Source organism: Ursus arctos, unplaced genomic scaffold (genome assembly GCF_023065955.2).
Source record: "Ursus arctos isolate Adak ecotype North America unplaced genomic scaffold, UrsArc2.0 scaffold_15, whole genome shotgun sequence".
NCBI lineage: Eukaryota > Metazoa > Chordata > Mammalia > Carnivora > Ursidae > Ursus > Ursus arctos.
In genome coordinates, this window is record NW_026622819.1 from 31,563,105 (window position 1) to 31,578,640 (window position 15,536).

The 15,536-nt window shown below is 40.1% G+C and overlaps 1 protein-coding gene across 1 annotated transcript; it reads left to right on the plus strand.

The window, feature by feature from the left end:
* The first annotated feature begins 12,268 nt into the window (after positions 1 to 12,268).
* LOC113260750 (40S ribosomal protein S4-like) lies at positions 12,269 to 13,095 on the plus strand. Its single transcript, XM_026506605.3, is given in 2 exon segments — positions 12,269 to 12,317; positions 12,320 to 13,095. Coding segments are annotated over 2 exon segments (825 nt in total).
* The last annotated feature ends 2,441 nt before the right edge of the window (positions 13,096 to 15,536 follow it).

A 15,536-nucleotide genomic window follows, 5' to 3' on the forward strand; every position in this document is an offset into this window, starting at 1 on the left:
TATATGTATTTTAAGTTCTTCTTGATTTATAAAGCTCTTTTGGGAAAAGTATGACTAGTACTGAACTAGACATGACTGCTATTACTTAGTGTATCTCCTGTCTAGAGTGTGGGTGTGACAATAGCTATGGGTGGCCTGCCATAGCCCCATAGCTCACCTCTACACACAGAATCCTGCTTCATGAAATCTCTGCTACTCCCTACCTGAGGCCCTTTGATGACCCTGGGAAGAATCAGCCAATGCAAGAGTCAAGCCAGAAATGCCAGAGAGTTAATGCTCCTGGAGTAGTCCTCAGCCTTGGACAGCTGGGGATTTGGTAAAAAGATACTCACACTTTCTCTCCCCTCAGTTGGACTAAGTCTGAGATGTGCTCCACATTGTCTCCTAGAAATCCGAAGTGGAATTAAGTGTACCAGATCCTGCTGCTCCTGTCTGAATCAGGAAGATTCCTCTGACATATCTCCCTTCTCTTTGTTAATCACCAAATTCTCTGTCCCGGTTGGATGGCTCCTATCAACACATAGATGTGCTCCCATTTCTCCCATCTTAAAACCAAACCAAAAGAAAACAATTACCCTTATTTCAACCTCTAGCTACCCTCCCATTTCTCTGATTATGTTTTCAGCAAAACACAAAGTCTCCTATTTGCATGTCAATTTTTCTTTTTTCGTCAATCTTTTATCTGTGACAGATACAATGATTTTTTTTAAAAAAAGAAACAAGCATAAAAACTGTCAGCCTAAAACTTTTAAATCAGATTTAAGACTTCATGTAAGAAAATATTTCACCACAGGGGCTTCTGGGTGGCTCAGTCGTTAAGCGTCTGCCTTCAGCTCAGGGCGTGATCCCGGCATTCTGGGATCGAGCCCCACATCAGGCTCCTCTGCTAGGAGCCTGCTTCTTCCTCTCCCACTCCCCCTGCCTGTGTTCCCTCTCTCGCTGGCTATCTCTCTCTCTCGGTCAAATAAATAAATAAAAAAACTCTTTAAAAAAAAAAAGAAAAGAAAATATTTCACCACAGATGTTAACATCTCTTTCTATAAAGTACAGTTTCTACTAAGTCAGAAAATTCAATATGCTACAACAAAAACTTATGAGGTACTATATGCTGACTAACTGAACATAATAAAAATAAATAAATTAAAAAATAAAAGAATAGAAATTAAAAAAAAACCCAAAACAAAAAACAAATAAAAAAATAAAATTCAATATGACTTTTAAAAAACAAAGAACACCACGAGGGATGGTTCTCATAAGCAAAAAATTAAATTGCTTTAATTCTCCTGATCACTTTAGAACATATTTATAGTATCATCCAAATCTTGATTTAAAGTTCTTACTAATGTATTATCAAAAGAAACAAAAGATGAAAGATAAAACAAATTTGAAAACCATTATTTTTACATTGCCTCGCGGAGCCTAAAGTCCCAAAGGAGACCTATAATGTCAAATTTTATGAATTTCTTTATTCTACATGGAACGAAAAAGGATTCTGACCCTTATTTAAAATTTTTTTAGGTTCACGTTTCAACAGTGTAGTAATTTCATGATTTTATTTAATGTTTTTATTAGCTAAAATATGAAGCAATCACATTTAAATGAAAATAGGAAGAATATATAGTGTTACAGGAAGAGCTTCTGACTAGAAGGCTCCTTTCCACATGTTAGACCTTGGGACCCAGTTATGTAAGTGCTTTGATGCTGTAATTTGGGAATAATAGCACTGAACCTAGATGGTTGTTATGAGGATTATTTAAGATAATGTCAAAGACTTCTCTAACACAGAACTGAAGTGTAATACAATTAACTGTAATGTAATAGCTTAAACATAGCCAAAATTCAAATGCAGTTGACCCTTGAACAACATGTGTTATAATTGCCTGGTCCACTTATATGCAGATTTTTTTCAATAAATATATTGGAAAGTTTTTTGGAGATTTTCTCTTACGATTTTCTTAACACCATTGTCTTTTCTCTAGTTTACTTTACTGAAAAAATATAGCATATAATATGCATAACATACAAAATATGTGTTAACTGACTGTTTATGTTATCAGTAAGGCTTCTGGTCAATGGTCAACAGTGCGCCGTTAGTTGTGGAGTTTTTGGGGAGTCAAAAATTATACACAGATTTTCAACTGTGTGGGGGTTTGGCATCCCTAACTCCATGTTGTATCAAGGGTCAACTGTAATTTTTTTAAAGATTTATTTTATTTATTTTAGAGAGAAAGAGAGAGAGACAAAAAGAGAGAAAGTGTGAGTGGGGGAAGGGGCAGAGGAAGAGGGAGAGGGAGAGAAGCAGACTCCCCGCTGAGTACATGAGGCCGCTCGATCTCAGGACCCTGAGATCATGACTTGAACCAAAATCAAGAGTTGGATGCTTAGCCTACTGCACCACCCAGGTGCCCCAAGGGTCAACTGTAATTAAAAACTATTATCTACTTTGCTTTCCAGCAATAACTCAAGAAGTTGAAAACAGAGAAATACACAACTAAAACCCAGCTGCACCACAGAAGATTAAAAATTTTTTTTGAAAGCTCAAAAGAGATCTTTTTATGTTAAACAGGTATTAAAGCTAGGGACTTGTTGCATGAAAGTAAACACATCTACACATATACGAGATTAACCAAGATGTTCATGGGTTTTAGTTCAGTAAGAAAGAACTGGAGCCTGGGTCATTATCACAGCTGAATGACATCTTAAAAACTTGAAAAAAGAATGTAATAAAATGATGTTGTCTTTAGGGAATAGTGCTCTAATGGACTTGAAAAAAATTATTTGTTCAACTTAAAAATTATTAAATTAAACATTTGATGAAATATTTAAAAAGATATGAATCCAACCATAGCTCTTCTTGATGGAGAAAACAAAGGACAAAAATGTTTAGTTGGCCAGGGCTGAACAAAATACATAGCTTATTTTACCCTGTTCTTTGGTATTTGTATAGGTTTCTCGAGTTTCTTATGTTTATTCCATCATTGATATAAACAATGATGTCTAGGCTCTTCCCAGGTTCAACTTTAATTTTAAATCCTATTTTTCAGGTCCAAAGTGATTAAATCTCCAGTTGTCCCAATTTTGAGCACTTGAAATTACAAGAAATCTTTTGTTTTCTTAGATAATAGCACTATTTTCCTACAATAAGATCTAAACTGTTTCCAGTACATTGCCACCTTACATAAAATCATCGAACCCCTTGGCACAAACATTGAGAATTTAAATTACCAATTGCTTACAGTGGGTGTTAACTATAATTTTAGGAAGAGGTAATTTGTTTCCTAATTAGTTCATTTTACTGGCCCGAGTCTGCGCTGGAAAAGAAAAAAAGAAGATTATCCAGTCTAGTTTCCTAGTATTTCCCATATGTCATACCTATTAAGAATAGGGACACCATCAGTTCTCAACAGGGCTGCTGTTGGAATGATGATGCGAGAGTTCTTCATTAAGCCAGAATGTCCCGTATGCATCGAGGATTATTTGGCATCTCTGGCCTTGTACTCGCTAAACGCCCAGGGCTGTCCCCAGTCCTTGTGACAATCAAAACCCTTCTCTACACGTTTCCAAATGTCCTCTAGGGAGCAACCCCCAGCTGAAAACCTAAACCTCAGAGGAAAACTGATTTTTTTTTAATGCATCTGTTTATTATCCACTTCCAGATAATGATTTCTAGGTTATTCACACGTTATAGGCAAAGTTTCCTATAGTTTAATTTTTTTCAAAAGTATCAGGCTGATACTTTGTTTTTAATCCACCACAAGCTTAATATAAGCTTTAAAACTCAAATGTATTTTATTTTAAAACTCAGATATATTTTAAATCTCAGTCTGGGCAAATGAAGTGGTTACCATGTGGTTACCAAGCGACTGAACTGGCATGTGTGTGCATGCGCACACACACACACACACACACACACACACACACACACACAACAGCTTTGTGACTTGGTTACATAATTTTCTGCAGGAAAAGGATACTGATAAACTGGCCTACAAACATAATGACATCAAACCTCTTAATCAGTACTTTCAGAATTCCTCTTTCAGTAAACCCAGAATTGTTCACTACCGCAAAACGACCCCCCTCCACAGCTTCTCTAGTCTCGAACACCAGTCCTAAAGATGAACAGCATGAATAAGGGGAAGCGGAGTGAACAAATGAAAATATTAACAAGTTAGATTTGACAACAAGATTGCACTTCAGTTAGTAATGACAAGATACTACGAGAAGTTTTGCCTTCCCAAATGCATAAATAAAATCTCCACTCCCCTCATGTAAGACCTTGTCTCACAGCCAGCTCGTATTAGAAAGGACGCTATGTGCGGATGTACTATAAAACATAGTCTATAACACTTGGTTACTGACTTGATCCATTTAAATCTAGAATTTTTTTTTTTAACCAGCCATTCTGAGAAACACAAACCTCATAGGGATGCCCACCAATACAGGAAAGAGAATAATAAAAAAGTGGAGAACTTACCATTTACCTATGACTTGAAGAAATACTTCAAGAAATTGAGCACATACTTCAGCTCAACAGCCAAGCCGCAAGAAACTTCGCGTTCCTCATGGGTTCTCATCAGGAATCTCAATCCGGCCTGAAATGGTTAGGCGAGATGCACTTCTCTTCAAAAACAGCCTAGTTTTTAAGACTCGCCTTCAAAATAAAATTTAAAATGGGGCGCCTGGGTGGTTCAGTTGGTTAAGCATTGGGCTCTTGATTTCAGCTCTGGTCAAGATCTCAGGGTCATGAGATGGAGCCCTGGGAGGGCCTCACGCTGGGCCTGGAGCCTGCTTGAAGTTCTCTCTTCTCCCTCGGCTCCTCCCCACCCCTCCCCCGTGCACATGTTCTTTCTCAAAAACAAAAAACAACACACACACACACATACAACCCCCAAAAAAACAAAATAAAAAATAAAACTTAATATATGTTAAGTTGAAGATAAAATTAAGAGAGACTCACATATATTTTAGCGAGAAATCTCTATAAACTCTAAACCTGGGTAAAATGTCTCCGTGTTTAAGTGACGTGGGAAACAAAGGCAAAAGAAATGTAGCTTAAATTAAAATCTCCTTAGGGGGGCAGCCCACTGAAAGATACCTGAAACATACAGAGCGTGACCCTCTTCAAGGAACTGTGGCTGCCTTAGTGCCTTTATGTTTAAAAAGTAACCTTATCTTGGCAGCAGCTGGCCCCTCAGGGTCCCAAAACCTTGTCCCCAGATTCCTTGGAAACTCGCGCTATCCCTCACCCCCACTAGTTAAAAAGGATACAGTCAGTCACTCCTCACAATCCCAGTATACTCTTTCTGCCCACAGGTGCTGGCTGGTGAGTAGGGAAGGGGTTAAGGTCCAGGCAGGGAGAGTTAGGAGGCCCCTGACTCCCCCGGGACGAGGCTCACGCAGGAGGCACGGTGACCAGGCTCACAGAAATCCCAGATGTGCAGAAATGCTGAGGCGTTCAAAACCAGAGATATGTCTTCAACGTCAGAGACCAGATTTCTCTATGACAGTTGCAGCTGGACCACTAAAAATTACCAAACTTCAAAGAAACAGTAAACATAGTACTATCAGTGGGAAAGAGGTCAGCAGGATTTAAGTTCCCCCATCACTTCTCAGTAAATCACGGCCGGCCACTGAAAGCCCTCGGTGGCAACCTATTCGGGACCCTTCTCAGTCTAGAGAGCTTTTTCTTTCCTTTCTGTTCTCACCTTCACTTAATAAACTTTTACTTCACTTCATCATTTTGTGTCCACGAGATTCATTCTTTGACTCCGTGAGACAAGAACACCCCAATCCTGCAACGTAAGTTTCTTAAAACTTTTTTTTTCTTTTTAAATGTGATTAAAGCAGAAGCAGCAGAATTAGGAAGGAGGACTGAGAACAAGACACGAGTCCCTCTTGATGGGCCAGATCCAGCCCAGGTTTTGTCTGTGTGTGTGATTCCGGCCCCCCAGCAGCCCCCACCAGCCTTCTCCTTCCAGGACAGGGTGTGAGGAAAACCTGGGCAGAGGTGAATCTTCCATGCAGGGGGAGGGGAGGGTCTATATCAGCCCTGGGTCCCTCTGGACCAGGGGAACAAGTCAGAGCACCCACAGCACCTTTGGCAATACAGACAGAGGCACAACTCTGTTGTTCTGTTTTCTGTCTACCATTTTTACTTCTGTTTTCAACAAATACAAATTAAACATGAAATAACTTTTTACTTCTATTTTTAACGATCATGAATTCAGAAAAGAACATTGGAGTTGCGTCTGAATAGTTACAATCTATCTTACAATTAAAACCTTTCAAATGGTAAAAAACAGTAGCTTAAAAGCTGTTTGATGCTCAGGGTGCCTGGGTGGCTTGGTTGCTTAAGGGTCCCACTCTAGTTCTCAGTGTTTTTAATGTAGGCTCCACACTGGCTGGGGCAGAACTCTCAGGGTGGTGAGTTCAAGCCCTGCCCCACCCAGTGTGGAGCCTACTTAAAAAAAAAAAAAAAAAAAAAAAAAAAAAAAAGAATTGTTTAATGCTCGCTTACCAGTCCAAAAATCATTAAATCTGTTATTTCTTTTCTTAATTAAATTTTTAATTTTTAATTCCAGTGTAGTTAACATACAGTGTTGTATTAGTTTCAGGACCTTTTATTTCATTTTTAATGAGATTTTTAAAAATAGCAATATCACTACACCAGAAAGGGTGACTTTTCCTGCTTTCAAAATACTTTTCAAATTCTATTTTTGACTTTGGTAATACAGAAATTCAACTGAATGAAACATACTAACGCCTGTAACAAGCAAGACATGTTCTTTGTGGGCAAGAAAAACAACCGGGTGGGGGGGGGGAAGTCCTGTCAATATATGATAACTGAGCAAGCAGATTCCACTTTTTCCTTCCTTCCTTCCTTCCTTCCTTCCTTCTTCCTTCCTTCTTCTCTCCCTTCCTTCCCTCCCTCCCTCCCTCCTTTTTTCTTCCTTCCTTCCTCTCTCTTTTCCTTTCTTTTTTTTCTTTCTTTCTTCTCTTGTCCTTCCTTTCTCTCAGATTCCACTTTTCCCAAAGTGTATTTCACAAAACTGGAATTGAAGAACTAAGGTGGACAGGGAGGAGGAAGAAATTACAGACAGAAAATGAAGAGAGCTAGATTCACAGCAAACAGAGAATTTATAGTCTACGCTCCCACCCCAAGATGGGAAGCTGCTTGAAGTAATTTGAAATGGAGCAGGAGCCCAGGTTTGTTCTGTGGTGTGAAAATCAGGAAGGCCTTCACCACCAGAATCCAATTTGCCTTTCCATTTGTTCCACATTCTGCTTCCTGCAGCCTTTCTCCTCAGGAAGGGCCTCTATTCTATTACTCTTTCACTCTCTTGGAGGACTTCCGAGCACACACATAGCAAACAGGAAGTTTGAGTTTCCTGGGATGAATTAAAAAGCCATTTTAAAGACCATGCATGCTGCTGGATAGGGCCCATATAACTCATTTGCCAATTTGCGGATGAAATTCAGTTTTTATGTTCCCGTTCTTGGTAATCACCAAAAAGTTGGAAGACATTCTTTGATTTAGGACAATGGATATTATTAGAAATTTTACTTCTCTGTATATTGTGACCCATTTGGTCATGACTGAACCTCATACGTCATTGCTGTTTGGAGTCACTCTGAAAACAGGCCTTACAGTATTGTGAAAAGACTTAACCAGGTAATATGTTTGGATGCCCAGTAGAAGGTGTAAACGTAAACCGAATTAGTTATGCCCACTGTCTGAAAAGCATTCCTTCAAATGGAAGTATATTCCTCTGATGTCCTTGATTCTTTACCCATGGATCAGGAGGTAAAATAACACATTTTATCTTTCAAGTCATTTTGGCTAAAGTGTTTTCATCTTGGCCACAACCTAAGGAAGAATGTTATTGGAATATGAAATGTTCGAGTATGTAAGTCAGTGTGGTTTTTGTTCTTGTAATTGGGGTTGAATTGAAGCATGGAGTCATTAGCGAGGGAGTAAAGTGACCTCGCTGGAAAAGGAGCTGTGGAGCGAAGGCGGTTTCATGGAGTTACCTCCCCCGCAGTGACCACGGAAGTACCGGTTGTTCTGGCAGGACCAACAGAACAAGTGACAGCGCGCTGGTAACGTACAGGCCAGTAGTCCCACTGTTTCATTTGAGAAGGATGAATCAAAACTTTAAGTTGGCTGCAAGATGTTTGCTGTTTTAAGATGATTTGACTTTTTTAAAAGTCTAAATACAAATCTGAGGTAATATATCGGAACAATATTTACTCGTTTTAAGGTCATACGAATTCCTCCAAGTTCACACTCAAATCAAGGGTGAGCTTCCCTCAAGGTTTGCCTTTGGCGCTGTCTTGTCTAATTTCTCATCACTGTCATCCCTCCCAACTTTACCCGTGGCTCCGCTCCTCCAGGATCTCCCAGCTGTTTCTCTCTAAGTGTTGCCTGGGGATCCAGATCTTGCGTGATAGATCCTTAGAGTATTGTGTCCTTATTTTACGACCTACAACTTCTAAGAAATCTTTCTTAATTTTCTCCTCTATCGAAATCTTGCCTCTCTTTATGGCTTTGGATTCAAGCTACCTGATTTTTTTTTTTTTTTTTTTACTCCAAGCTACCTAATCTTAATCAAACTTGTTACAGTGCTCATTAGGGGTCAGTACGTCCCATTTCCAGGATATATTCCTATGTTTAGCAAAGGTCGTCTGAAACCACAACACATAAGGTCAAATACAGACGGGACTCCCCTCCTCCAATATCGTGGCACAAAAGCATGCCATTGCTCCCAACAAGGACCAAAAGAGGCAATATAGATGGTTCTATTATTCATCCCCATCACTGGAAAACAGCATGAAACACCTGTGTTTTCTAACGTATGCTTGTGAAGTTATGGGGTAGGGACTCAGCAAAAACATTCATAGTGACAACAGGAAGACTATTCATTTCCCTCTCATAACATAAACCAGAATCAAGTCATTGGAAGCCAATTTTGAATCTGAGGCAGATAATGTTTCCTGTATCCTGCTATTATTTTTCTCCCCAGCATGTGCTCAATGAAGATAAGTCCTGTGAATAATTATCTGACTGCATAAAACCATTAGGCCAGGTTCCAGTGAGGTAGCACAGCTGTGCTAGAGACCAGATAACAGAGAAAGAACAGCACTCAGGGCTTTTTTCATCATACAGCTCCCCACGACTAGTGCAGTGGAGAGAAGACAGGACCCCGAGTGGGGTGGTCCCAATTTCCCAGGGTAGGTCATGAGACACCAAGGGTATAGGAGCCAGCAAGTGAAGTCATCTAAGCAAAGAGCCAAGAGGACTGCTCTAGGCTATGTATCTCCTAAAGCCTGGACATTGAGATCATTCTTTTAGTCTCTCCTCATGTGGAAGGGATGCAACCAAGACACTACAGTTAACGTTAGCCTCTGAGATGAAGCCAAAGTATAGGAGAAGCTCGACGATTCCTAAGCATACACTCTGAAGTTCTTTCTCTGGAAGTGTCTGCAGTAGGTTAGACAAAACCAACTCTTTACAAAGTGTGTAATTCTGTCCTGGAAACGGCCGGGAGTTGGCTGATGTGCGGCCACCTATGTCCCTCCTCTGACCAAACTGCAATGTTTTGTTTATTTAATGAACGGCTTTCTTCTCATTAGGCTTGCTGCCACAACCAAATGGAGATTTCTCAGCCTGCCAAAGGGATGAGTCTGGACTGTTTGCCTTTGCCTTGAGGCTAGCTTTTTGCTTCCGCTCTAATTTTTAAAAAGCTGTCTTAAAAACATGACTTTAAGCTACATTAGAACCAGAGGAAAATAACAGCAAATCCCACTGAAAAGAGTAACTGAATAGCCTCAGGGGTTTGTGCCCCAAAGGTCAGAATTAATCCAATATCAGTTCTGTCTGGGAGTCAGAATAAGAAAATTTTTGAAAGGTCTAGGAGTTTTCTTCATAATTAGGTCAAAAGAGGTGAGCCTACTCAGTGGGGGCCTATTTTTAAAATAAACTAAAGGCTTCCTATTCAACTCAAAGTCCAGCTGGAGTCAAGCTATGTGTGTATAACATCAATACATAAAGAATAAAAGTGAAATATCCATTCTTTCCCTCAGATGATTTGTTTCTGTGACATAAATGCTTGTGTGCTTGAACATTGCTCTGTCTTCAAATAGATTTGGACCAATACCTACAAAAAAGAAAACACAAGAAAGACCACAGTAAGATAAGGAGTAGGTATATAGAGGGGAGTGTGAACAGAGATGAAGGAAACTTAGGAAGATTTGATGGTCTTTGGGGCTAACAGAAGAGAAACAGCAGAAAGATGGATGCATCACTACCCAGCAACAATGCACTCAGCGCTGCTGTGAGGGGTGGCTGTCTCCTGCTCGTTTCTGCTCTAGTTTATAGTGCGTCTACACAGATGTTTCCTTAACTTGGGAAATTTTGAAGAAAACATCTGTGGGCAGAAAACAATGGCTCAAGGCATGCCATAGCAAACCATTTTGCTACCAACAAAAATCACCTGGGCAAACATGGAAGTCTTGTTCCTTTTGTGTGACTTTCGTTAAGACAAATTGAATATTTACTGATTATCCAGGGCATCTCTATGTAGACCATTTGAACTGCTTGAGGGGAAAATGTCTTTGTGAATGAGAGGGCAGGAGAGATTTTGGAGCTTTTCTCTGACGTATAGCAAACATTAACACTTCTTTTTGGAGAACAGCTTGAATTCCATCCTTGCATTCATCAAAAATGAGAATACAATTTTCTGAGAGTATTTCAGCAAATCTCTTGCGTTTAGACATGGGCACTGAGCTGGGAATCAGAACGCTAGACTCTGGTTTAGTTTGGGTAAGGCCGTCTGGGACCTTGAAAAGGCTGTTGACTCCTTGGCTTCATCTTTCCCATCTATAAAATGTGGAGATTCACTTAGAAGGATTTTTTTCTTTTGACTTAGAAGTATTTTAAGATCCCTTGTAGTGCCAATATTCTAGAAATCTGTGCTTCTTCCAGACAGCTCAGAGAAAGAAAACCATGTCTCTAGAACATGTCTTGTTCATTATAAGTCATGAAAAAATTAGGATGATACCATGGTTTGAGTAATGAAGAAATTTTTGTCTTTGTGAACAATTGTGTTTTTTAAGCTTACTCCAATTGAGAATCGTAGAGCAAATGGAAATAGAACTCGTACCAGTATGTCTTAGTGTTTCTCTAGTTCAACTTTCCTCCATGGCCAAAGAGGTATGTGTCAACATATCACTATATAATTTCTGAAAGTTGTGAAGTAGACAGATTAAAGTTGTTTTTATTGAAACAGCACAAGAGTTCTGCAGAAGATAAACAAAATGCAATAAATGGGACAGGGCTCTGGAATTTAGCACCTCAGTCGGGGGAGAGATGCTGGACTAAAATGTCTTTATAGGCAAGCAGGTCCGTGAAGTGTGGAGCGTGTTGGCCTGGCCTGCCTTTGCCAATGACAAGCTGTGTGATGGAAGACAAGTCCCTTAGGCTCTCTGTTTCCCAGATTCCTTGTCTATAGAAGAAGGGATTGGAATGGATGTATTCCTAACCACTTTCAGCCTTAGAGTCTTATGACTCTGTAAGAAGAGATTAAAATGCAGTTAATTACAATTTAAAAATGTAAACAAATTGCACAGACACATATTTTAAGTCCTTAAGACAATAAATTCTTCAAAGATGCTCATTCACATATAAATTATCTGTAAGTTAATTAAAACTCATAGGGTCACGTGGCTTTAGATATGAAAGAGATCTTAGCAGTCAGTACCAACTGTTACAAAACTGCATCATAATTATTTGTGAATGTGCCCCTTTCCTTGTGCATTCTTTGAGGAAATAGTCTTGTGTTTCTTTGTATCATCAGTACTTAGACCAGTACAGATAGAGAGTAGACACTAAATAAAGATTAATGAAATAAATTTTGCAGATAAAGAACCAGGAACTCTGAAAAGGTCAGCTAAGCTTCCTGAACTCCCACAGGGAGCTAGGTTGGAGCTTCTGCCTCTTCTGAGACCCAATCCAGGGAGGGCTGGTTCTCTTTTAAGACCAAATTGAGAAAGTTTTTTTTTTTTTTTCAAAAAGTATCATTGGCAATGGTATCTTTTCCATGAAAACAGGTCTTTTAAGGACTTTAAGGTAGGCCAAATAAAATTAAAGGGAGAACAAGACACATAATAAATATCCAATAGCTATTCATCAATTGATTTAAACTTGAATCAAATTACCATATCTTCTCAAAAGTAATAATGTTATCTTTTTGTGCTTAGAGTAGCCATGGTTTGTGGTCCCAAGAAGCATCTGAAGTGTGCGGCAGCTCCAAAACATAGATGCTGGATAAACTGACCAGTGTGTTTGCCCCTCACCCATCTGCTGGTCCCCATAAGCTGAGAGTGTGTCTTCATCTCATCATTTTCCTAAGGAATAGACTTAGGTATGCCCTAACAGGGGTTGAAGTAAAGATCTGTATGCAGTGTTTTATTAAGATTGATGGCAAGGCCCAAACTTACCAGAACTTATCAACCTACACTGCTGGTTTTATGGACGTCATCAGCACTGACAAGACTGGAGAGAATTTCTATCTGATTGATGACACCAAGGGTTGCTTTGCTGTTCATTGGATTATCACTGAGGAGGCCAAGTATAAGTTGTGCAAAGTGAGAAAGAACTTTGTGGGGACAAAAGGAATCTCTCATCTGGTGATCCATGATGCTCCCACCGTCCACTGTCCTGATCCCCTCACCCAGGTGAATGACACCATTCAGACTGATTTGGAGATTGGAAAGATCACTGATTTCATCAAGTTTGATACTGGTAATCTGATAAGCAGACGTGCTAACCTGGAAAGAATTGGTGTGATCATCAGCAGAGAGAGACACCCTGGTTCTTTTGATGAAGTTCATGTGGAAGATGCCAATGGCAACAGCTTTGCCACCCAACTCTCCAACATTTTTTTTTATTGGCAAAGGCAGCAGTGGACTTCTCTTCCCCGTGGAAAGGGTATCTGCCTCACCATTGCTGAAGAGAGAGACAAGAGACTGACAGCCAAACAGCAGTGGGTGAAATGGTCTCTAGATGACATAATTAGAAGTCTTTATACTTAATTAAAGATAATACGACATGATAAAAAAAAGTAATAAAGTTCTATTTCTGTGGTTATCCTTGACAATCACCTTTATTTCTTCTTTGCCTGTATGACATGTCATCAAAGGATGAAATCTATTTCTCCACACCCTTGAATCTAGCCTAGCCTGTTACTGTTTTGACCGAAGGAGCACAGCGAGAGTGACATTCCGTCAGTTCTGGTCCCGATCTTTAGGATGATGATGGTGTTTGCCTTGGTCTCTTGGAGCCTGTAGCTGTCATACATAAAGTTCAGCTTCAGTGCTGAAAAGGTCCTGCGACGACAGAGAGAGAAGAGGAGCCCAGCTGTGCCCAGTCTTTCCGCGTCCCCTTCCAGTCACCAGATGTGTGAGAGAGCAGTCTTGAACCGTCCAGCTAACTATCACGAAGTGACCACAGTGGATAACCCATGAAACAGAAGAATCACACAGTTGAGTCCTACTTGAATTTGTGGCTAATAAAATTTAAGATATAATAAAAGACTGTTGTTTTAGGCCACTTAATCTTGGGGTCATTTATTTGCAGTGATAAGTAACTGAATTCTTTGTTTAAAAGTTATATAGTTCTACATTTTCTATAAATGAAACTCTTTTCTTACCTCCTACTCTTACCCCAGATTAACACAGGTTAGAAAGATTTAATAGTACCGAGCAATTTGAAGTTTTGCTATGGTAAGAATTTCCCCAGCATGTCAACGTTAAGAAAAGCTACAGTTTATTTTACAGCAAAGAAGTTCATTTTAATGGGATCCATGGTATATAAGCTATAGCATCAATTTCTTTCCCCATAAATGTAGTTCTACTTTTTATAGAAAAATCAATTGAAACAGTAAAAATCTGCCTGGCGTAGCACAGGTGTATGTGTTTGACAAGAAGCATGAGAGAGAATGACTGTCATTTGTAAAATGAGTACCCTCATTTCCTTTTTTTCCCTTTTACTAATCTCTGATTTATTATTTCCACATTCACTTCAAGTACCTTACTCACTTATGTATGGATTCCTTCGGGAAACCTTTCCTGAATCCCTACTGCTTTCCTCACATGATCCTAAGCGCTGGTGAAGAAACCATGAAGACTAAGAGGAAGAACTGTACCTCAAAGGGCAAGCATTCAGTCAGGGGAGACAAGCGCACTACTAAACAGGGCCCCAGGGTAGAGAAAGTGCTAAAATGGCAGTAAGCATGAAGGAGAATGGGAACTCAGAGATGAGCAGCAGTGCCTACGAAGTAGGATGAAAGTTCCAGAGAACGTGAAGTTGGATGCTAAAAGATAAATTTTTCAGACAAGGAAAAAAAAATTGCAGACAAAGAAATGGTAAAGGACATTTCAGGCAGAGAGAATGACATTTGCAAAGGGAGGAAAATAAGGCAAAAATGGCAAAATTTCTGTTGTGGACGTAGCAAAGGACTGATGGGGGAGGGCAGGGGACTAACAAAAGATAAAAAATGGATAGAGATGGAGTGGGGGGCACAGAGTGAAGAACTCTTATGCCATGAACTCACAGTCAATTGGCCTTCACCCAGGGCTCCCTGTGAGACTTACTGGGTGGGGAGCATGACCACCGCCACCCACAACTGATTAGACCAGAGACGTACACCCGGCCCAAAGTCAGTTCATCCTTTGGTTTGACTGTAATCAAGCAAATTCTCTATCTCAGACATTTGCCTTAAGAGGTATGATTGGAGACTCTGCCTGATCACAAGGAGCGTACCCTGGATCCAAGAGCTATGTAGACATGGGGTCAACTCTGACCTCCTGGCAAGCCAGAGCCACAAGCAAGTAAATGTCTCAGGCATCAGCAATGCTACAGGACTTACAGAGTCTGTGGGCGAGAAAATGGAGCTGTCCTACTGAAAGAAGCAGAAATGAAGATGCAGGCAGTCAGAATGAAATCGAGAGTGAGAGAGAGATAGAGACCCATGAAAATAGCCACGGGTAGATCATTTCTGAGAGGAGGGCGTGGGATTGCACAGTTAGGCCAAACGTGGTAGACATGTCAGCCACGTGAGAACCTGGTTTTATCCATTGGATTTTATTGACCTCAGAAAGAATGCGGTCTCAGAGGCCATGTGGCCAGAGTCTAGACATCTCATTAGGAGTTCTGAGATGACAGAGTGTGTAAAACAAGGTGAATGAAATATGACAGACACTGATGACTTATCCTATCAGCCAGTGGGACCGGGGGAGACGGCCGCAAGGATGAGGGAATTCAAAACATATTTCATATTTCTCCTAATTTGGGGAAGAATCCAACTCTGCATTCTTCTGAGATCTGCTGCCTTCTCTTTCATTAATGATCACAACCCCCGTTGCTAATGTTCCACTGACTTCCTCAGTGTACCACTTAGCAAGTCCCCACTTCGCTTAATTACTGTTCATATATTCAAAGACTGGATGCAGGACTTCAGAAAACTTCACCTTTT